This window comes from Pelodiscus sinensis, chromosome 13 (genome assembly GCF_049634645.1).
Source record: "Pelodiscus sinensis isolate JC-2024 chromosome 13, ASM4963464v1, whole genome shotgun sequence".
Classification (NCBI taxonomy): Eukaryota; Metazoa; Chordata; order Testudines; family Trionychidae; genus Pelodiscus; species Pelodiscus sinensis.
Genome location: NC_134723.1, coordinates 18,836,581 through 18,859,612, shown reverse-complemented (window position 1 = coordinate 18,859,612; position 23,032 = coordinate 18,836,581). Strand labels below are relative to the sequence as shown.

At 45.6% G+C, this 23,032-nt stretch overlaps 1 protein-coding gene across 1 annotated transcript in view; it reads right to left on the bottom strand.

Annotated features, from left to right (window-relative positions):
• Window positions 1-23,032, bottom strand: part of LOC102450753 (fibronectin type-III domain-containing protein 3A-like) — a 109,855-nt gene that overhangs the window by 31,066 nt on the left and 55,757 nt on the right. The window contains 4 exon segments of the mRNA XM_075940788.1: window positions 1,594-1,653; window positions 1,908-2,062; window positions 3,200-3,258; window positions 14,044-14,328. Coding sequence (XP_075796903.1) covers window positions 1,594-1,653; window positions 1,908-2,062; window positions 3,200-3,258; window positions 14,044-14,328 — 559 coding nt within the window.

Sequence of the window (23,032 nt, the reverse complement as noted above, 5' to 3'; positions counted from 1 at the left end):
TTTCAAGTAGCATATTTACCATAAGCTTAGTTGGCACACTGTCAGGGTGTCACTACTGTGACAAAGTAAATGATGAAACACATTTGGGATTCATTATCAAAACTATACTAAAGAACGCTACCAGATGGATGAGTAGAAGAGAATTACTTTATATTCAAATATGCTAGAAAGCCTTGAGAATTAAGGATATAAAAATGAATAAATGAAACTTCAAAATTATTCAAGTAAAAGTCTTCCAAGTAAATTCATATTATAAATTAGAGATGTTAAATATCGATTAACTAATTGAATAGTCGATGGGATTTCCATCAACTATTTGATTAGTTGATAAGGACTAGTGCGTGTTCCGCCTTTGAAATGTACAAGAGTCCCAGCAGGGGCTTTTGAACATTTCAAAGTTGGAATGCTGTGTGGAACCTGGGACCAGCGGGGAGTCCCCTCTGACCCAGGGCTCTATGCTGGCACTTCCACTTTTAAATGTACAAGAGCGGAAGCACCACATGAAGCCTAGGTTCAGGGGAAGACTCCCTGCTGACCCCAGGCTCCACATGTCCATTTCAAAGACTGAAACGGACAACAGCCCTTACGGGCATTTCAAAGAGGAAGCACCACCACTGAGCCTCTGCTCTATCACACAGAGCTGGAATGAACTGGCTTTTAAGCTGGCTCCCCCCAGCACCTGCTCCTCTCCCCCTCCCTTGCTGCCTCTTTGATACTCCAGTCATCTGAAGGAGTGGGTTATGCCCACGAAAACTCATCTACATGTTTTGTTAGTCTTTAAGGTGCTACTAGACTATTCGTTGTTTTTTAAGTTTTTCCTGTTCCAGACTAACTCGGCTACCCTTTTAAGCTTTGTGATGGAGGCAGCGGGGGGTGGGGTAAGGGCGGGGAGGAAAAGAGAGGGAAGCTAGTAGTTGATTAGTTGCTTACATCCCTATTATAAATATCTACAAGATATTACTAACTTACATGGAGATTAACTAACCAATATATTTGGAATTCAAAGGGAAATAATTCAAGACCACTGCAGCTCTCCTGAAAAATCAAAAAGACAAAGAATTCTACAATAATACTACAGTTGAGCCAAACTAGAAACTGAATCAATACAATAAATGGAGCAGTTTGGAAGCCTCTTATCCCTTCAGCACAGATTAGCTCAAACACTTTCTGCTCCTCCTAGACATGTGAAAGAAGGTCAAGGAGGGCTGATGGTTATTCTTTTCTTTGTGGCGGCCCTTAGTCTAGAAGAATCTCTCTTGTTGATTCCTTCTTTACCCTTAAGAGCAGCAGCATGGAAATACAGGAAAGCCACTTAACTCCTTTTTCACTGGAATCAGAAAGGACAGGCAGAGGGACAATGGTAGACAAAAATGCAAACAAGCAAAAGGCAGGATTTGTATCAATTTAGGTACTACAAAAAGGACAGTATTAAGATCCCAGTGGCAACAACAACAGCGCACAGACAATCATATATTACAAAAAAGATAAATAGTTAATTCATGTCCATCTCAAGAAGGAAGAAATGATTTAATAATTTGCATTTATAACAGTATTGGGTATTCCAGTCTAGTTAGGGAAGTTCCCAGAACATACCTGACATGGTAATCTGTTGCTGGTCGGAGCTCAGGAAGGGTAATTGTTGTTTCTTCTCCTCTGTAGGGACAAAAAGTGATCGTTCTTCCACTTGCTACAAAACACAGGCTTATTACAAAGTAAAGCTATACAATGTACATTTAGTGTTAAAGCATGCCCTTTATACTTAATACCTATTGATACTACTAAAAATTATTTGTATGCGAAGAAAGTAGGTCTGCAAAACAATGTACACCTCCTGATAAAAACACTGCTAATCTGTATCAGTGTACTTGAACATATGCATTAAGCTTAAATTAAGGAACGAGACTTACATATAGACAGATTTAAATTTTCCATTTTTACCGCTGTTGGATACTGCTACTTCAAAGATAAATGTTGCTGGTGTGAGACCATGACTTTCTCCATTCTGAGAACTAACTGGAAGATTCCAGGACAGAACTGCTGATCTTGCTTGTACATCAGAAACCTTTTAAAAACACAAATAATGCAAATAGGTTTGCTTGCTATAATAAAGCAAATAAATAATGCTAATAATTAATTTATACTTGCTCTTTTCCCCATTAAGTTTCTCACTGAAGGAATTCTTTACTTTTAGGTAATGGAAGTGCAGAGTCTTTTTTAAGGATTTTACTGAGGATTTTACTGAGTTTTAATTCAATATTAACTATTAATCATTCTAGGGTGCTCATATCAAAAGCACAATATAAAATAAAACGAGCGTATATAAATGGCCTTGAGATGTGAAGTTTCTATTCCACTTGCAACTTCTGATCTAAGTACTTTTGCCAAAATTTTCAAATTGGGACTCTAAAAATCAGGCATGTGTTTAAGCACAAACAAAGCCTCACAGTTTTCCAGCTGAGTATTCACATCCCACACCGACTACAGCACCTCTGAAGACTTGGCAACTTGTTCAGATGTCTCAGTACATATTTTTGTAGGTACCCAAATCTATAAGTTTTTCATAGCATTCCAAATTTCCTCCAAAATAAAGTTCACACAACTTTCTGGCACTAAACCAACCAATGGGGCACTAGTAGCAGTCATGCAGCAGCATTATCATAACAAGGAATAGCAGGAAAGCTGAAGCAAAAGTATGTAGTTACACTCTACAATTGATGCACAAAAGAAATTAAGTGTACCTGACTATCCTATAATCAGCCTGGAATTTTAGCCTATAATCTATTGAAATACCACCATAAGATTTCAAGATCCCAAACAGTCTGCAAATACTCAACTGAGCTTGGTCCAAAATTCAGTGAAGCCAGTGGATAGATTTCATTAGACCCAGAGTGCCCTTCATTACAGGATCTCAAAGCATTTACCAACATCAATAACCTCAGAGGAAGGCATTATCCCCATTTTACAGTTTGGGAAACTGAGGCACACAGGAAGTAACTTGTTCTAGGTCTCTCAGCAAGTCAGTGGCAGAGGTGAAAAAACTGAGTTTCTGATGCTTGGCCTGAAGCTCCAACCACTAAAGCATGTGCTTTCCACTTGAGAATGTAAAATTTCAAATAAAATCACTTCATAGTATTTATAATTTCTCAAAAGAAAGTATATAATCATGGGATTATATATAAATTTCCAAGAAAATACTTACTACAGGTTTACCAATGCTTAACTGAAGATCATACAACTTTTTGGATTCTGTGTCAGACTCTGAAAAGACAAACATAAAACAGATTAGTTGAAAAAAAAACCCAGCAGATGAACATTTCTTATCTAAGTACAACCACAAGATGGAGTTAGCTTCATTAAGAGATTAACATAGTACGTATAAAGTTCATTTTCTCTATTTATTTTGGCTGTGTGATTTATAGAATTGTCCAAAACTCACAAGAGTTATACAAGCCCCATTTAGTACATCCTTCACAACGGATATATTTCCCTAATCTGAGCATATCTTGGTTTATTTCTGTTGAATAAAAATCTTGGTATATAAACAAAAGATGTGAAAAACTGACAATATGTTTGTGTCTTATATGCTGCTGTGTGTGCTGATGTAGTTAATGCTGCATTTTCTTTGTAAACCAAATTTCTCCATGGATATAACATTTGGAAGATGGTGTTTGAGATTTTAAAATTACATATTAAAAATAAACAACAGAATGCACTTCCATCGAGAATAGTTATATATATATATATATATATATATATATATATATATATATATATATATATATATATGTATCCTTGTGAAAGATATTTAGTTTAAAATGTGTATTTAATGGAAGCATACATTCAAAAATTCATAATGAAATTGCATCCTTAAAGGAAAACTGAAAATGTATTTAAAATGAAAATTTAATTTCTTTTTGCAAGGCCAAATCTTTAACCAAATATATTTAGACATACTAGTGAAAGTTTTGCTGTGTCTACACTATACAACTTTTAGCAACAAGACTGTCAACACAGCCCTATCGCTAAAAGTTGGCATTTGTAAATGCTGTCTATTGGCACTTTTGCAGACAAAATACTCCCCAAAAATGCTCCTGCTGATAAATCAGCTTTATAGGTGCAGTGGCAAAACTCCTGTCTTTAAGAGGAGAGGGGAATTCAAGCACGTGTAAACAGGTTGTTCAAATGCAAGTGTAGACTAGCCTTAGCTCCTCCTCCTCTTCCTCCTCCTCCTCTCTGCCAAGATCCTAATTCTGGTTTCTATTTTACTCCTACAATTACTATTTTACTCCTACAAGTCCATCATTGTGCTCAAAGAATGATTTGAAAACATTTAAACAGACTGAGTAATTTAGTTTAAAATGCTGTTTACTCTCAAACTAAAACTTTTCAACTGAAATTTCATGAAGTTTCATATAAACCTTGGAATGTTGGCACACAAAGAATGCGAGAGTTTCCTGAGGCTGTTATGCACATTTATGGTACACATTGACATGGAATACATTTTTTGAGATCTGGTAACACTCAGGAAAGATACAGCAGCAACAGAACAAAGTTCAATGAAGGAAGATAAAGGCACAAACCCACTTCCATATAAAAATATGAAGAGAGACTGTTTAGTTTAGATCAGACTAGACAATATGGTAGAAGCATAAATCTACTGATTGGTTTGCATAAGATAAGTAAAACACATGTTTATCTTCTCTCAGAATTCAAGAAGCGAACATTCAATGAAACTGAAAGGCAACAAATGAAAAGCTTTCAGATACTAATTATGCATTGTGTAAACTGTGTCACAAGATGAAGAGCTTAACAGATTCCAAATGAGAATTAGAATTTATTCTGCCTAGGGAGAATATATCCCCACTTAGATAAGAGAATTTTAAAAGCTAGGGAAAAGAAATCCTCATTTCAAGGCATAAAAAACAGTTTACCTGATCGTGTAACTGGTGTTCGAGATATGTTGTTAATGTCCATGCCAATCAGGTGTACATGTGCTGCCTGCACAAGCATTGGAAACGTCTCCTAGCAGTTCCCGTAGGGTTGGATGTGGAGACCCCTAGAGTGGCGCTGCTATATTAGCACATATATACCATAGCCAACCTTGCACTCCTTTGGTTCCTTCCTGTTGGCTACTCTGGAAGTGGGGAAGGAGGGTGGGTATTGAAATGGATGTAAACAACACATCTCAAAGAACACCAGTTACAAGAACAGGGAACTTTTCTTCTTTGAATGCCTGTTCACATTAAATTCCAATCAGGTTACTCCCAAGCTGCTTCCCCATGGAGGTGGGGTCAGAGTTAGGAATCACGGATTGAAGCACTGCCCTACCAACAGCTGCATCCTCCCTGGAAAATTTATTGATAGCACAATGGGCCGTGAATAAAATAAAAAAATAAATAAAAATAAAAAAAAAATTAAAAATAAAATTTAAAATAAAATTTAAAATAAAATAAAGAGAACAAGTACGTGGTGGCCCTACAGATCTCTTGCAGGAAAACTTGAGCCACAAAAGCAGTCAATGAGGCACGTGTCCTACTAGAGTGACCTGTGAACAGTGGTGGTGGTGGTACCCCTCCCAGGTCATAACAAGTGTGCATGCACCGTGCTATCCATGATTATGTGCACTGTGCAGAGACCAGGTCTCCCTTCATTCACTCTGCTATTGCCATGAACAGCTGTGTGCACTTTCGGAATGGCTTAGTATGATCTATGTAAAAAGCCAGGGCCCTCCTTACAGCTAGAGTGTACAGCACTCTGCCTGGTACTAGAATATGGTTTGATATAAAAGACTGGGCAGAAGATCTACCGAGGCAGATGGAAGTGGGAGACCACCTTCAGTAGGAAGGATGGGTGCAGACTGAGTTGCACTTTATCCCTGTGAAAAACCGCATACAGGGCTCTGAGGAGAAGGCCCTCAACTCAGACGCTCTCCTTGCCAAGGGGATGGCCACCAGGAAAGCTACCTTCAAGAAAAGGTGAAGTGAAGTCTTGGCCATTGGTTCAAAGGAGGGACCCGTAAGTTTGAGAACCAAGTTTACATCCTGAATAGGTACAGGTCAATAATAATATGGCTACAACCTGTCCAATCCTTTCCTGAAGCGAATTACCTTGGGGTGCCTGAACAGGGAACATTGAGAACAATCCCTGGGTGAAAGGCAGACATAGATGCCAGGTGCACATTCATCGAAGAGGGTGCTAGGCTCTGTGTCCGTAAGTGTGAGAGTATTCTAACACCAGTGGAACAGGTGTCTGTAGGGGAGATGGCCTGTGCTGCACACCAGGTGGAAAATCTTCTCCATTTGGCCAAATATGCCACCCTGGTAGAGGGCTTTCTATTGCCCAAAAGGACCTCCTGCACCTACACAGAGCACTGAAGCTCTAGCACATTGAACCATCCAGTTTCCATGCCATTAGATGGAGTGAGTGCAGATCCGGGTGTCTGAAATGTTCTTGATACTCCGTCAGGAGGTCCAGGTACAGGGGGAGGGCTACTGGGACCTCCACCAACAAGTTGAAGGGGTGGAGAAACAAGTTGATGTGGCTGTGCCAGTGCCAACAGGATTAGATGGGCCCTCTATCTGCGGGCTTTCAGTAGGACTTGATGCACCAGGGGAACTGGGGGGAATGCGTGCAAGAGCGTCCCTCCCCCCCTCAGTGTAGTGCAAACAAGTCTCCGATAGAACCCAGATAATGATTCTGGAATGAACAAAAGTCCCTGCACTTTTTGTTCTCCGGAGCGGTGAACAAATCTAGACAGGGAGTCCCCCACTTATGGAAAAAATCAAATGTATCACATCTTCCCTGACAGACCACTCATGGACAATGAAGGTCCTACTGAGGGCATCTGCCAGTGTATTCTGCAACCCTGGAAGATACAGGGCTTCTAAGTGGATTTTGTGCTTTATGTCAGCAGTTCCCAACCATCGCTCTATGGACCGGTGGTGGGCTGCGAACCCCTGCCTGCTGGACCATGGCTGGGCCATGGCCCTCTGCCATGCCATGTCCCCAGCCACATTCTGCAGCTGGAGCTGGACCACAGCGAGGCTGTCGCTACTGGGGAAGCCTCATTACGACCCTGTTTCCAGCTCTGTGGCAGCCATGCAGCCTGGACAGCAGGACTGTATGGTGGATGGGTCTGCTCCTGGGGTGGCCAGCCCACATGACCAAGGGGGGCTGTTCCTGGGGCAGCTGGGCCATATGATGGAGCAGGGATCCTCCGGGGGACCAGTGCTGCCTGGGCCACATGGCACTCATGGGACAAAAGAGAGGCCAAATGGTAGCACCACAAACTGATCATGCACGTTTACTACTGTAAACCTGAGGTAACGCTTATGACACAGGAGGATCGATATGTGCATCCTTCATGTTGAGGGCAGGGAACCAGTTTCCCACATCCAAGCAAGAGATTATGATTGCTAGTGTGACCATCCTGAATTTCAGTTTCCATATATAGCGATTGAAGTTCCTTAGGTCTAGGATTGGCCTTTTGCCTTTGGGATGAGGAAGTAACTGGAATAAAAACCCCAGCCCCTGACTTCCAGAGGGACCTCATGTATCATTGCTAGTCTGAGGAGTGATCAGACCTTCTGTTTCAGGAGATGCTCATGAGGGGGTTCCTGAAGAGGGCCAGGGAAGGGAGATGGTGGGGATGCCAACTGCAGGGAATATCCCACCCCAACGGTCTAACGTAATAATGGCCCACGCACGGTAGAAGTGGGAGTCCGACTGAAAACAAATGGGATGGATCTGGTAGCTCTGGTGCTCTGCCCTTGGGTGGAACCTTCAAAAAAACCTGTTTAGGGTCCGGAGGAAGCTTGGAGGAGTTGTTCCCCTGATAATTTTGCTGGGATGAGGTTCTCCTCTTGTTACTGTTCCTATTGTGCCTGTGCTGCTGCTGCTGCTTAGGGTGCTGCCTAGGCACAAATCTCTGCTCAGGGAGCTGAGGGCAGAACAGGCACCTTTGGGATGCTGGGCTGTGCATCCCCAAGGACTTCATGATTGCTTGGGAATCTTTGACGGAGTATAACAGTCTGTCTGTTCTGAGAACAGGCTCTCTCCCTCAAAGGGGAGATCCTGCAATGTATACTGAACCTCCAGGGGAAGCCCCAAGGTTTGAAGCCATGCTTATCAGCACATAGCCACTCCATCCTACTGTGTCCTTACTGTCGAGTCCACTGAATCTAAAGCCACTTGTAGGGATGTCCTGGCTATTGTATAGCCTTCCTCTGACAGGGCCCCAAACTCCTGATGGGCATCATGGGGCAACAACTCTTTATTCTGAGTGCGCTTCCCATGATTTGTATGCATAACGACTGAGGATTGTCTGCTGGTTAGCACACCTCAACTGCAAGCCCCCTGCTGAATAGACCTTCCTGCTTAACAGGTCAGTCTTCTTGGCCTCAGGGGTGGGGCTTCCTGCCCTTGCTGCTTCTTGTTGATGGCGTAGACCACAAAAGAGCAGGGATGGGATGTGAAAATAGGAACCTGTACCATTTGGAGGGAATGAAATACCTCCTTTTGACACCTTTGACCATCAGGAGAATGGATGACATGGTCTGCCACAAGTTTATATAATTTGTCTGTATAGTCTTTAATTGGCAGAGCTATCCTGGATGACCCTTTTTGTGACAATGTCCACCATGAAGTCTTCCAGCTCCTGTATCTCCTTCATAGGGAGATTCATGTTCTGGGCAACCTGGTGTAATAGTTTTTGATAAGCCCTATGGTCGAGCAGAGAGGGATCTGGCATGAAGATGCCCACCACTGCTTCATCAGGGATGAAGACGAATAGGCTTGAGCAGGCAAGGTGTCCCCACAACCTCGAGGGGGTGTTGGGCTTGAGGTCCCCCATCCGGTACTGTCAGACACCCCAACCTGGGCAGCTGATCACAGGGCTCGGGCAGTGGGCTGTCACGTCTTGGTGGACTGGATTCCATTGCCAATGGTGCCCTCGGCCAGAACCGGGGACAGGGACCTATGGCTTGTCGACCAGAAAGACCACTGTGCAGGCAGTTGCCACTGCTGCTGCCACAGTGCCAGCCGGTCCCGACTGCCATGACTGATGCGGCTCCGTCGGGAATGGGTTGAGACTGCATCTGATTCTGACTCCAACTGCAATGACCATGGTGGTGCTGACGTCACATACTGAGACCTTCTTAGCGACTGTGAGTGGTACTGGGAGAGTCTGGACCCAGAACAGTGCCAAGCGCTTCTGGACCTCAACCTAGATAGGGAGATGGATCTTGGTGCCAAGTGTCGTTCGCTCAGTGATGCTCTGGGAGTTGGTGCTGAGCCCCCTCTTGGCACCAATGCTGGTGTGCGCTATACTGGCATATGTGATTCCTGACAAGGATGACCTGTCCCGGTGCTGTTCCGCAGAGTGGTCTATGCAGCATTGCTGGCTATCTCCTAGAGCAGTGCAGTCTTGGCGGTTTAATGCGCACCCATGAGGCGTCAGCCTCCGAAATTGCTATGAGGTCTTGGGCATTGAGGGAAAGTTCAAGATCTGCATCGGACTTATGTCTTTTGGTGACAGGCCACATGCTGGACTCAACGGTGCCGGTCTCGGGACTGAAATCGACAGCACATCCTGGACCACTTGCGCTGGAGAATTCTATAACATTTGGTCAGGCCAGACTCTGAGGGGATCTACGCTTGTCTTCCCTCCTGCCTCATGGTGATGGTGAGGCTGACCTATGTCCTGGAGCCTTGGTCTTTGGTGCTAGGGAACCTCAGGTCTGGGAGTCCTTGGTTGCACTTGGTTTTGGTGCACTATCATGAACAGAACCTGAAGCATTTTGCACCAAGCTGGCTCAATGTGTCTAAAGCTTTGCCTGAGGGGGTTTTAGCATTGCTTCCATAAGGAGCTGCTGGAGCCTGTACTTCTGGTCCTTTCTGGTGTGGGGCTTAAACCTTCTACAGATTTTGCACTTCAATTTTTGGGTGAAAAACACCACACTGAGAAGGCATGCATAGTGTGGATTGCTACTGGGCATGGGGCGCTTACACACTGCACACAATTTAAAGGCTGGGGTGTTAGGCATGCCCTGGCACCCCGCAGGGGCTATAGCTCTTAAGAACTTGCCTGCTGGTCTGTTGATGCTGAAGGCTCACTACTCAAACAAAGAGGACAACGAAGAGAGCTATAGACTAGGGACTAGACACGTGCCAAGGCAAGAGCCAGGAAGTTCCAACACCATGATGGATGGCAAGATGGAGCTGAGGGAGGGCAGATTTGGTTGTGTTATGTGCACCAATATATCACAATAGCATTCACGCTACAACGTAAAAGGCATGAAAAACACCCAATTATGGTGTATTTCAGTCAGCACTGCTCAGTCTGTTGACATGGGAGCTATAAATTTGGCCATGATCTGCCAAACACACACGCCTTTGCAACTTTTTTTTGGTGACTTCTGCATGTGGTATATGTGCACTAACATAGCGACACCACTTTAAGGATCTCCACAGCTCACCCTATAGGAGTTGCTAGGGGAAAGTTTCCAATGCTTGTGCGCGCAGTGCACGTACATCTGATTGGAATCGACGTGAACAAGGACTCAAACAAACCACAAGCCCTTAGTTTGAAAAAACTTATTCTATGGGTAAGTCATTCTGTAACTGAACTATGTACCTTTCTCTGAAGTGCCTAGTATTCACAGGGTACCAGACTAGATGGGCCACTGCTCTGATGTGGTACAGCAGTTCATGCTGTTGTCCAAAGGTGCAAGATAAACTGAGAAGCAGTATCATGAAAGTAGCCCACAAGTTAGCAGTTAGAAAACAGCCAAATAGCCTGCAGAAGCACAGACTCCTAAACAGCACAAGTAGTAATTTTCCAAATATGACTAGGGGCAGGTCTACATTGGCAACCATCTTTTTGGCAACAAAACCATAGCATTCACGCTTCAACATAAAAGGCATGAAACACACCCAATTTCGGTGAATTTCAGTGAGCATTGCTCAGTCTGTTGACATGGGAGCAACAAATGTGGCCATGATCTGTCAAACATGCCTTTAAACTTTTTTTTGGTGACTTCTGCATGTTGACATTATAGAAGATCCTTTCTATTTCTGGAATAGCTATTCACTGTTCCACATATTCACTGGTTTCCTGTCCCGGCAGCTGTGATGACTTCCCCGGAGCACCCAACCGCTGTGGTGAATTTGGGAACTGTAGGGAGCTCACTGCAGGGGCAAAGAGTCACTTCCCAGTATTCACAAATGTTGCCATTTGTGGTGGATGCAGGAACCCATCCACCACGAATAGTGAGGATTTCCTATAATTTTGGCACCAAAACTTTCAGACACACACATACCCTAAGAGATGAACACCCTAAATCAGCAATAGTTGCGACCAACAGAATGAATTTCTTAGAACATATTTAAAAAGTTACTAAATTTTTTCAAACCCAAATAAACTACAAAGGGGTAGCAAACATTGAAAAAAAGTTTCAACTTGATGAGTTTGTTTCTTTATGATGTATAAAGGCCTGAAAATATTTTTGTTTGAACAAAAAATGATTAACTAGGTTTACTAGAAACCAAGGTTTCATCTGCTCTGGAAGTCTGTGATGATGAATGGAAAACCAGCAAAATCAGAGCCTCTGACAGCTGAGTAACTAAAACCACAGAATTTTAGTCAGACTTAGGGGGGCATAAACTGATTGATTTCAATGGCTACCAAATTTTGGAGGAAGGATCTTTGTAGACGATTCAATACCCTTTCACTTTAATAAAGGCATCTGAGGTTAAAAAAAAAAAAAAAAAAAAAATAGAGATTCTCCCATGAAGTATTTCAGCGAAATCAGGGAACACCAGACTTGATATTGCCAGTATCTAAAGTTTTAAAAAAAAAAAAAAAAAAAAAAAAAAAAAAAAAAAATCGAAAAAAAAAATTTAAAAAAATCTCAGGCCTTTTCTGTAAGTACTAAAAGAGGAAAAAAATAAATTGTCTTATCACACATACATATGCACATTGTTTGTGCGTCTAACGCTGACATACACGGCCACGCCCCCTGGCCGTGTACATCAGCGCCCCGCCCCCCCTTCCCTTCCCTCCATGGCACGCTCAGCTGGGAGCGCTTAGCTGGGCCCAGCGGGGGAGCAAGAGGTGGCAAGCGGCCGTTTGGGGTCCACGGTCCCCAGACCACAAACTGCCGCTTGCCGCCCGCGGCCCAGCTGAGTGGCACTCCCGCCACGGATGGGGAGCACGGACCCCAAATGGCCACTTGCTGCCACTTGCTCCCCGCCACGGCCCAGCTGAGTCCCGGTGGGACGGGAAGGGGTGAGGGGCGCTGACGCACACGGCCAGGGGGCGGGACTGTGTAAGTCACCGCCCCCCCCTTCCTCCTCCCACCGTGGCGCTGAGTGGTGCACCCCTCAGCCGGGCCACCACAGGAGAGGGGAAGGGGGGCAGTGACAGACAGTCCTTCCCCCAGCTATGTACATCACCGCCACACCCCTCCTCACCCGCAGCAGCCTAGCTGAGTGCGCAACACTCAGCTGAGCCTTCAAGAAGGGAGAGGGAGGGGGCGGGGCAGTGACGTACACAGCCAGGGGGTGGGGCAGTGTATGTCATCGCCCCACTTCCCCTCCCGCTGTGGCACTCAACTGAGTGCTGCGCCCCTCAGCTGGGCCGCCGGGGGAGCCAGCAGTGCAAGGGGCCATTTGGGCTCCCCTGCGGTGGAAGGGGAAGGGAGGGCAGTGACATACACGGCCCCATCCCCTGGCCGTGTACGTCACCACCCCATCCCCCTCCCTCGTGGCAGGACTCAGCCAAGTGCCACGGCAGGAGGGAAGGGGAAGGAGGGTGGGGAGAGACGGAGGGAAGAGAGAGGCAGGAGAAGAGAAAGAAAGAGTGAAAGGCAGGAGGGGGAGAAGAGAAAGAAAGAAATACGGAGAGAGAGGCAGGAAGCGGAGGAGAGCTGAGAGAGGGGGGTAAAAGGAGGAGAAGGGGGCAGAGAGACTGAGCGAGAGCGCTCAGGAGAGAAGACCTGAAAATCCTGTCTTATGGCGGGCTAATTGGCTAGTTTTTAAAGATTTCTCATCCTGAGGGAATACCACCCACCCACCCACCCACACACACCCCCATTCTGCCTATTTAACAACACAAGATAATCAACACCAGTTTCAATTATTTTGGAAATTTCAAAATAGCTAGAAGCAAGTATGTCTGTAACAATACAGACAACAACCAACAACAAAACTCAGGATTTTTTGACAGATTCCTCACTAGGCATCTTACTTTGAGTAATAACTGATTTAAACTACAATAAAAAAAATGTATTTCCTGCACCCCCTCAGAAGCAGTAGAGGAGTCAGGGGTAGCAAGGAACTGAGGGAGAGGGAAGTAATTGCTGGGCAGGAACCTGCGTATGAACTAGGAATGTTGTTGGATGGGGTAGGAAAAGTATGGAACAGGTTTTTTTTTTGTGAGGGGAGGGGGCTGAAAAGAGGAGGGATTGTTACAGAGCCTCCCCTCTTAGGTCTTGGCTGCCCTCTGGCCACTCCCATTCAGTCAGGCACATCTGCCCCTCTGATTGTGTCCCCCTGCACTCCTCCCCTCCATCCTCCTATTTCTTTAGCAACACTGTTCAGACATCTTTCCTCCTTTCCTTCCCTGCCTTTCCATTCAGACCCTGGTTCTCCCCATGAGCTGCTTGCCTGATATTAACCTCTCAACCATAGTCTGTGTGACTTCCCAGCAGTTTGGTGTGCCCCACTCTGACTGTCCCCCTCATATCCCATACTTCCTCACCTGGCTCTGAAGGAAGAGCACAGTGAGGAAGACAGCTTCTCCACTACTCTCTCTTCTGGCTGTCTGAGCCAGCTGCCCTCTCTTCTGGCATCACAACAGCCACTGATGGGCAAAAGATGCAATTGTAGAGCCTTCCTGGCAGATTATCATTTTCTCTGGGGAAAACACTTCAGCAGGGGACATGAATCTGCAGTGGCACAGAATCCTACCTCCCAGGAGTAAGACCTGTAAGACACTTTAGGAATTTCTATCCAAAAGCCTACATGACAAAAGCTAATACTTACCTCCCATATCTGAATCTGCTGGTGGGCTTGCTCTTGATTTTCCTGTTTGTTTTTGCTTTATGATCCCACAAGCTGCTTGCTGTCCTTTTCCATTTCCATATCCATTCTGAACATTTGTATTGGAAGAATTATGAACTTTAAGTGGTGACGAAGGAGGGCTGTTAAGTTTATTATTAGTATGTCCACTAGCTTGTCTCTCCTTAAGTCTTTTCTTCAAGTGTTCTTGCATTTTGACAGCCCTTTCATCTCGCTGAATAAAATTTGCCCTTCCATGGGAACGAGGTTCTAAAAAACAACAAAACATGTACGTTTTATTATTCAGTACAATTTGGTTATGTGGCATCTGAGAAAAAACACTGGAAGTTAAAAACTGCAATATAGCCAGGTTATTAAAAACCCTTGCAAATTCAAATTAAGTGTAAAGTGCAATACTATCTGAGTGTGTAGAAGGAAAGATCTGGTACTATTCAAAGTTGTGACAAACTGAATCACAACTGAAGACCAAAGACTTAATTTTCACACTGTTACTTAGAAAGATGTGGCACGGGTCAAGTGATAAGAATTTCATGCTGCTGATTGGCATGGGCTACAGGCAATATACTCAAGGGTCTTGCTTGTGTGATATCAGAGTTATGGTAAATGTTGGCAGCTCAAAGTTTATTTTGATTTTGCACTATATTAAAATCTGAAACCTATGAGCACTTGTGCAATGGAGGTGGTTTCTAATTCTGAACAAAATGTTATGATTGTTCTTTCAGAACAAAACTGACTTATACAGCTTCTCTGGCTGCAAAGAAAAAAAATGCTGTTTTCCCTAATTTTGTCAGTTTACATTTAACAGTACTGTCTTATATTTGCATTTTTGACCTTGCTCTGTAATGCTTTCTGACTGTGTATTTCCAATTCTAAATGAGGTGCACACTTGACTGGTGAGTTTATTTATAACACTGAGCTTCTTCTGTATTGTTAATTTTGCTCATATTCTTTTTAATGCAGTCATTGCTTTTAATGTATGCCCATTTACCTCTCTCGTTGTATTTCATAGAATCGCAGAACGCAGATTAAACCTCTCTGGTCCACCAACATTGGATCACAGATGTTGCTGGACCAGAGAGCAGCCCCTGAACCAGAGTGCCCTAGGAGGCCTGAGGCAGGGACTGGAGTCATGAGCCCTGCAGAGTACCAGTGGGCCCAAGCCAGGCTGCAGAGCCCAGGGGCAGTGGAGGCTGGCATCCCAGGACTGACCGCAGAGACAGGAACCAGGGGCTCAGAGAGCCTAGTGGCCAGGGAGGGAAGCTCGGCTGGGTCTGCTGATGGATCCCAGGAGAGCTTGGGGTTGGAATTGACCTCCCCTGGTCCAGAAGCGTAGCAAACTCCTTCCTTCACGAATGGTCAGGTCGCAAGGATGCCAGATCAGGGAAGTCCAACCTGTACTAGACCTGCAAGGAACCCTGAGAGGTTAAATACAGTCCCCTGAACTCACAGAAGGACCAAGCACCATTTAAACCATCCCTTGACAGATGTTTATCTAACCTGCTCTTAATTTCCAATGATAGAGATTACACAACCTCCCCAGGCAATTTATTTCAGTGCTTAACCACCCTCACAGTTAGGAAGTTTTTCCTAATATCCAATCCAAATTCTCATGCTACAATGTAAGCCCACTGCTTCTTGTCCCATCACCAGAGGGTAAGGAAAACAGTTCCTCTCTCCTCATAACATGTTTTTAGGTACTTGAAAGCTGTTATCGTGTCCTCTCAATATTCTCTTTTCCCAGCTAAAACCCAATTGCTTCAATCTTCCTTTATAGGTCATATTTTTTAGACCTTTAATCATTTTTATTGCTCTTCTCTGGACCTTCTCCAGTTTCTCTGAACGTGGTGTCCAGAACACAGTATTTCAGTTAAATATAAGAACATAAGAATGGCCATACTGGGTCAGATTAAAGGTCCATCTAGCCAAGTATTCTGTCAGCTGACAGTGGCCAATACCAGATGCCCCAGAGGGAGGGATCACAAATAGGTAATCTTCACGTGATCCCTCCCGTCACCCACCTCCAGAGAAACAGAGGCTAGGGATACCATTACTAACCATCTTGGATCATAGCCATTGATGGATCTAACCTCCATGAATCTATCTAGCTCTTTTTTGAACCCTGTAAAAGCTCTAGATTTCATGACATCCTCTGGCAAGGAGTTCCACAGGTTGACTGTGTGATGAGTAAAGAAAAACTTCCTTTTGTTTGTTTTAAGCTTGCTGGCTATTAATTTCATTTGGTAACCCCTACTTGTTATATTGAGGGAATAAGTAAATTAATTTTTCCTTATTCTTTTTTTCCATACCAGACATGATTATATAGACCTCTATCATATCCCCCCTTAGTCTCCTCTTTTCTAAGCTGAAAAGTCCAAGTCCTTTTAATCTCTCTTCATATGGGACCCGTTCCAATTTTTATAAAACTTTTATAATTTTTGTCGCCCTTTTCTGAACCTTTTCCAATGCCAATATATCTTTTTTGAGAGGAGGTGACCACATCTGTACACGGTATTCAAGACGTGGGCATACCATGGTTTTATATAGAGGCAATAAGATATTTTCTGTCTTATTCTCTATCCCTTTTTTAATGACTCTTAACATTGTTTGCTTTTTTGATTGCCACTGCACACAAAGGGCTCATCTAGACTATGCGGAATACTTCTGATCTCACTTTCAAAAGCAAAATTTTAGAAAGTGAAAGCAGTCGGGACGCGGCTTTTTCAGACCCCCCCCTCTTACAAAAAGACATGTAAACATTTTTTGAGGAAAAACAGCTTTTCGAAAAAGGAGAGGGTTTGCTGAAAGTCACATCCCAACTACTTTCACTTTCGAAAGCAAGATCAGAAGACGATACGCAATGTCCCACAGAATTTGCATATCCTCTTTCGAATGTTCCACGTTGTCTAGATGAGTCCTGAGTAGATGTTTTCAGAGAACTATCCACACACTGACTAAAACCTAATCAGTGCAGAGTAGAGCAGAAGAATGACTTCTCATGTCTTGCTTACAATACTGCCAATAATGCATCATTTAGGAGGATTTTGCTTTTTTTGCAATAGTGTACATTGCTGATTCATATTTAGCATGGGGTCCACTATAAACTCTAAGTCACTTTCTGCAGTAATCCTTCCTAGACAATTGCTTCTCATTTTATACATATGAAACTGACTGTTCCTTCCTAAATGGAGTACTTTACATTTGTCCTTATTGAATTTCATCCTATTTACCTCAGACCAATTCTCCAGATCATTTCAAACTATAATCCAATCCTCCAAAACACTTGCAACCCCCTCCCAACTTGGTATCTCCTGCAAACTCTATAAGCATACCCTCTGCTATTACCTATATCGTTAATGAAGATATTGACCAGAACCAGAACTGATCCTTGCTGAATCCAACTTGTTATACCCTTCCAGCATGACTGATAAGCACTCTTTGAGATTCAACCAGCTATATACCTACCTTATAGTAGCTCAATTTAGGTTGCATTTCCCTAGCATTTATTAGAAGGTCATGCGAGACTGCATCAAATGAAGGGTTGTTAGCCTGTAATCATTTACACAATTAACTGATAAGCCTGTGCTTACTGGTTATTCCTAACAACTACACTCTCCCTTTTCTATCACAGACAGCACACAGGGATGGAGGTAGGAGCCAACTCTTGCAGAGCTGCTTGCTTCCCCCTGCTGCCTCCCACAGATAGAGGCAGCAGTGTGGGGGTGGGGGGAACAGAAAAAGGAAGTTACTCACCTTGTGCAGTAACAATTGTTCTTCGAGATGCGTGTCCCGTGGGTGCTCCACTGTAGGTGTCGGGCTTGTCCCGGCGCCGCAGATCGGAGATCTTTTCTAGCCGTAGTCTGCCGGACCGCGCATGCGCGAAGTACGGCTCGTGGCTTTTCGCGCCAATTGAGCGTTGCTGGTCCGGCTCCCGCTAGTTTCTCCTGTCTCTTGCTTTGAAAGACACACAGTAGAGAAAACTCCGAAGAGGGGAGGAGGGCGGGTCGTGGAGCACCCACGGGACACGCAGCTCGAAGAACAATCGTTACTGCACAAGCTGAGTAACTTCCTTTTCTTCTTCGAGCAGTGTCCCGTGGGTGCTCCACTGTAGGTGAATGTACAGCAGTAGCTCGCGAATGGAGGTGGGTTCAGAGCTAGCATGCCGTAACTGTGGATAACACCACTGTCGCCACCGCCGAATCAGGTATTAAGAGATTGGGGAGAGCATAATGTGTAGCGAAGGTTAGGTTGGAAGACCACGTAGCAGCTCTACAGATATCAAGCGAACTCCCGTGAGGAATGCAGTGGACGTTGCGACAGCCCGAGTCGAATGGGCTCTCAAAGTTGAAGGCAGTGGTTTGTTTCGCAGTTTATAACAAGTCCTTATGCATTGCACAATAGTGGAGGAGATGCGTTGAACGGACAATGAGCGACCTTTAGTACGGTCCGCCATTGATATTAGTAGCGAGTCTGCCACTCAAAAAGGTCTGGTTCTCTCAATATAGAAGGCAAGAGCACGTCTGACGTCCAAAGTGTGCAGGCGCGCATGTTCTGGTGAAGCATGTGGTTTGGGATGGAATATAGGAAGAATTATAGGTTCATTGATGTGAAAACGAGAGATCACGTTGGGGCGAAAACGTGGTTGTGTTCGCAATATCACAGCTTGGTGTGTAAAAACTGTATAGGGAGGAGAGACTGAGTGAGCTAGCTCACTCACTCTCCTCGCGGAAGTAACTGCCAACAAGAAAACGACCTTCATGGACAGGTCATGTAGCTTGCATGTTGCTAGCAGCTCGAAGGGTTTGCCCATCAGAGTATTCAGGACCATTTCGAGGTCCCAAGGATCCGCCGGTTGAGTATAAAGTGGATACAAGTTGGACATTCCCTTCAAGAACCTTTTCGTTGTCAGATGGGAAAATACGGAACATCCATTGACAGGCTGATGAAGGCTGCTATTGCAGCGACATGAACTCTAATGGAAGCGCAGGTAAGGCCCAAATTTGAGGTGTACAAGGTAGTCCAGGATACACTGTGGAGGTGTAGAGACTGGATTTAGATCCTTTTGGAAACACCATGATGAGAAGTGTGACCGTTTTGAGAGGTAAGTAGTTCGCGTAGATAATTTTCTACTGTTTAGTAAAATGTGCTTGACAGATTGTGAGCATAACGCTTCTGATTGTTGGAACCAACTAGGTACCACGCCGTGAGTGCGAGATGGTCCACCTGCGGAGGATGTATCGACATGCGATGGAGGTATGGATAACACGTTTGCCTGGGCCAGGAGGGGGCTATTAGGATTACTGTAGCTCTCTCCCGAATAATTTTTTCCACTACCCTGGGAATCAAGGGTGTGGGTGGAAATGCGTAAAGTAGGTGACGTCCCCAGTTGTATAGGAAAGCGTCGCCTTTTGAATTTCGCCCAATTCCCGCTCTCGAGCAATACTGAGGACATTTCGCATTGTGACAAGTGGCAAAGAGGTCTACTAACGGAAATCCCCATCGTTGAAATATCAGAGAGCACTGTGGGATGTAACTCCCACTCGTGGTAGAGAGAAAAATGCCTGCTGAGGGCATCGGCCGTTACGTTGTGGTGGCCCGGGAGATACTCTGCGATTAAAAAGACGTTGTGGCGATTGCACATGTTCCATAGACATACCGCTTCTGCGCACAAGGAGTGGGATCTGGCTCCACCATGCTTGTTTACATAATAAACGGTTGTCATATTGTCTGTAAGGACTCGTATGACTTGTCCCCGAATGACGGGAAGGAAGTGTTGGCATGCTTTGTACACTGCCCTGAGCTCCAGGAAGTTGAGGTGCATCAATGATTCGTTTGGCAACCATAGGCCTTGTACTTGTTCGGGGCCGAGGTGTGCACCCCATCCGATGAGTGACGCATCTGTTGTCAACTGCGCCAATGGCTGAGGGCGATGAAAGGGTACGCCCGACAATAGATTGTCTGGACCTGTCCACCAAGCTAGTGACTTCTTGACATGGGTGGGAACCGTTACTGTCATGTGGACGTCGCGTACATTTGGGGGACAGATCCGTGCCATCCAATGTTGAAGGCATCGAAAACGCAACCTTGCGTGTTTGACCACATATGTTGTGGAGGCCATGTGCCCCATAAGCTGTAGGCACCGTAGTATGGGAACCGTTGGGCTGATGAGCAAGATCTGGATCAAATCCTGCATCGTCTGGAACCTTTCCATCAGTAATGACGCGCGCTCGCGCGTAGAGTCTAGACAAGCGCCTATGAACTGTATTGATTGGTGCGGTTCCAGTGAGGACTTCGGGATAATGAGACCCAGCTCCTGGAAGACCATGCGTGTTGTCTGTCGCATCGCGTGCTTCCTGCAACGATTGGGCTCTGATTAAGCAATCGTCGAGGTATAGAAAGATCATTACGTGTAGACGACGAAGATATGCGGTCACCACGGCCAGGGTCTTGGAGAAAACCCGTGGAGCCGACGAGAGACCGAATGGCAGGACCTTGTATTGGAAATGGTCTGTACCGATTTGGAAGCGTAGGAATCGTCTGTGTGCCGGATGAATCGCAATGTGAAAGTATGCGTCCTGAAGATCGAGGGAGGTGAACCAATCCCCGTTCTGAAGTGCTGGGATGATTGTAGCTAAGGTAACCATTCAAAACCGTTGTTTTCCTAAGAAACGGTTGAGGTCGCGAAGATCTAGTATCGGTCTCCATCCCCCTGATTTTTTCCATTACAAAGTACCGGGAATAAAAACCTCTGCCCTTGAACTCGTCCGGAACAGGCTCTATTGCTCCAACAGCAAGTAGACGGGTAACTTCTTGCCTGAGCAAGGGCTCATGAGACAGGTCCCTGAAAAGGGACAGGGCAGGGGGGGAAGGAGGAGGTAGCGACATGAATGGGATGGTGTAACCGAGGTGAATTGTCTGAAGGACCCATCTGTCGGTGGTGATGTAAGCCCATCGATGGAGGTACGGCCTCAGACGGTGGTGAAAAAAATCGCCTTCGTAGCACTCAGAATGGTGATGGTAGGAATGGTTCTCAACCCCTCGAGTGACGCGTCAAACTTGCTGTCTGGTACCCTGTTGGGAAGTCGTTTTGGGCGGCGGACGTCTCCGCTGTTGACGCTGTCTACCTCTTTGTTGGTCTTGAGGCCTATACTGAGGAGGTTGTCGTAGGGGGGACCTCTGCCTTTGGTAGGGGGTATATCGTTTTCTACGGTATGAAGGAGTGTACATGCCCAACGTTTTTAAAGTGGTTCTGGAGTCCTTCCCCGAGTGCAGAAGTTGGTCAGTCTTATCAGAAAAGAGATTTTGCCTGTCAAAGGGTAGGTCCTCGACCTTCGACAAGAGGTCTTTGAGAGCAGAGGACTGCTGCAGCCAGGATGCTCTGCGCATAACGACCGATGTAGCAGTCGTGCGCGCTGCAGTGTCGGCTGTATCCAGGGCAATATGTAAGGCCGTTCCAGAGGCTGCGTAGCCTTCTTGTATTACAGCCTTTAAAATGTCCCGTTTCGCCTCTGGAAGACGTTGAAGTGGCGGCACAAGCTTGGCATAGTTGTCGAAATTGTGATTCGCTAACAGTGCGGAATAATTGGCCATTCACAGAGTGAGTGTTGCCGAGGAGTATACTTTATGTTCGAATAAATCGAGTCGCTTACTGTCTCTGTCTGCAGCAGTAAGTTTGTGTTGCAGCATCTTGCCTTTTGTTGTACTGCATCCACAACCAACGAATTAGGCTGTGGATGGGTTAAGAGGAATTCCATCCCCTTAGCGGGGACGAAATACTTTTTATCCGCCTTCTTATTCGTGGGCGGGGCGGATGCCGGCATCTGCCAAATATCGTCTGCAATTTCAAGAATGGCTGCGTCCAGTGGCAACGAGATCTTGGGCTGGTGAGATTGTTTGATATTACGGAGGAGGGTGGTGTTTTTGTTGCACCTCCTCCAGGTACACATTTTGACTCTGCCACTCTCTCTCTCAGCTCCTGAAACTGGTGTAAGTCATCCGATGGTGAGGTGTCTCCCTGAAAAATGGCATCGTCTGGTGACGATGAAGATTGATCCGTGGGTGATCGATCAGGTTCGGGATCCCAAACAGGAAGAGGTTGTCCGGTGTGAGAAGGGGACCCGGAGGGAGTTGGTGACCTTGAAGGAGCAGAGGGAGCGGACTGCTTTTGGACAAGAGAGGAGCGGGAGTGTGCTTGAGGGGATCGGTGATGAGACGATGACCTATGGTGATGATAGGGCGACGTGGAACGACGGGACCTCCTGGAATATTCCGAATGGGTTGAAAACGTAGGCGATCTTGGCGATCGTGACCTTCCTCTGTAATAGGTGCTGTGGCTGGGTGAACGACAATCATGGTGGTAGAAATGACCAGATCGTGGGGAGAATTGACCAGTACGAGAGTACTCAGAGTACGCCGGGGATGGTGAACGTATTTCCGGAGAGAACTCAGGATTTGGTGAGAGAAGATAATGTCCTAGATCTATGGGCAGGTGGTGCCAGCAACTGTTCCGGTGGAGAGAAAGTTGGAGTGGAGAGCACAGAGTGAGGGATTATCTCCACTGGTATTGAAGGAGTCCATGCCGAGATGGTCCGCGTCGGAGTCGATTGTGTCGGCACCGACGATTGTCTCGGTTCCGGGGACCGTCTCAAGAGGGAAGGCCGCCTCGGTGCTGGTGGACGTCCTTCTAAGGACGATCCTTCCGGTGCCGAAGGATGGCTCGGTGCCGGTAAGCGTGTCGATGACAAGGAACGCTCTGGTGCTGGTGAACGTGTAACCGGTGATAGTTGCTTCCTGGGCAGCGATGATCGATTCGGTGACGACCGTGTAGGAGAAGAAGGGTGCTCAGGAGTTACCGAGCGTCCCCGTGTTGAGGGTATCGGCGCTGTTTGTTTTGGCCATGCCGCATGCGCCCGGGGCGAGGAGCGACTCAAAGCTGGTGATCGTGCTCGAGAATGAG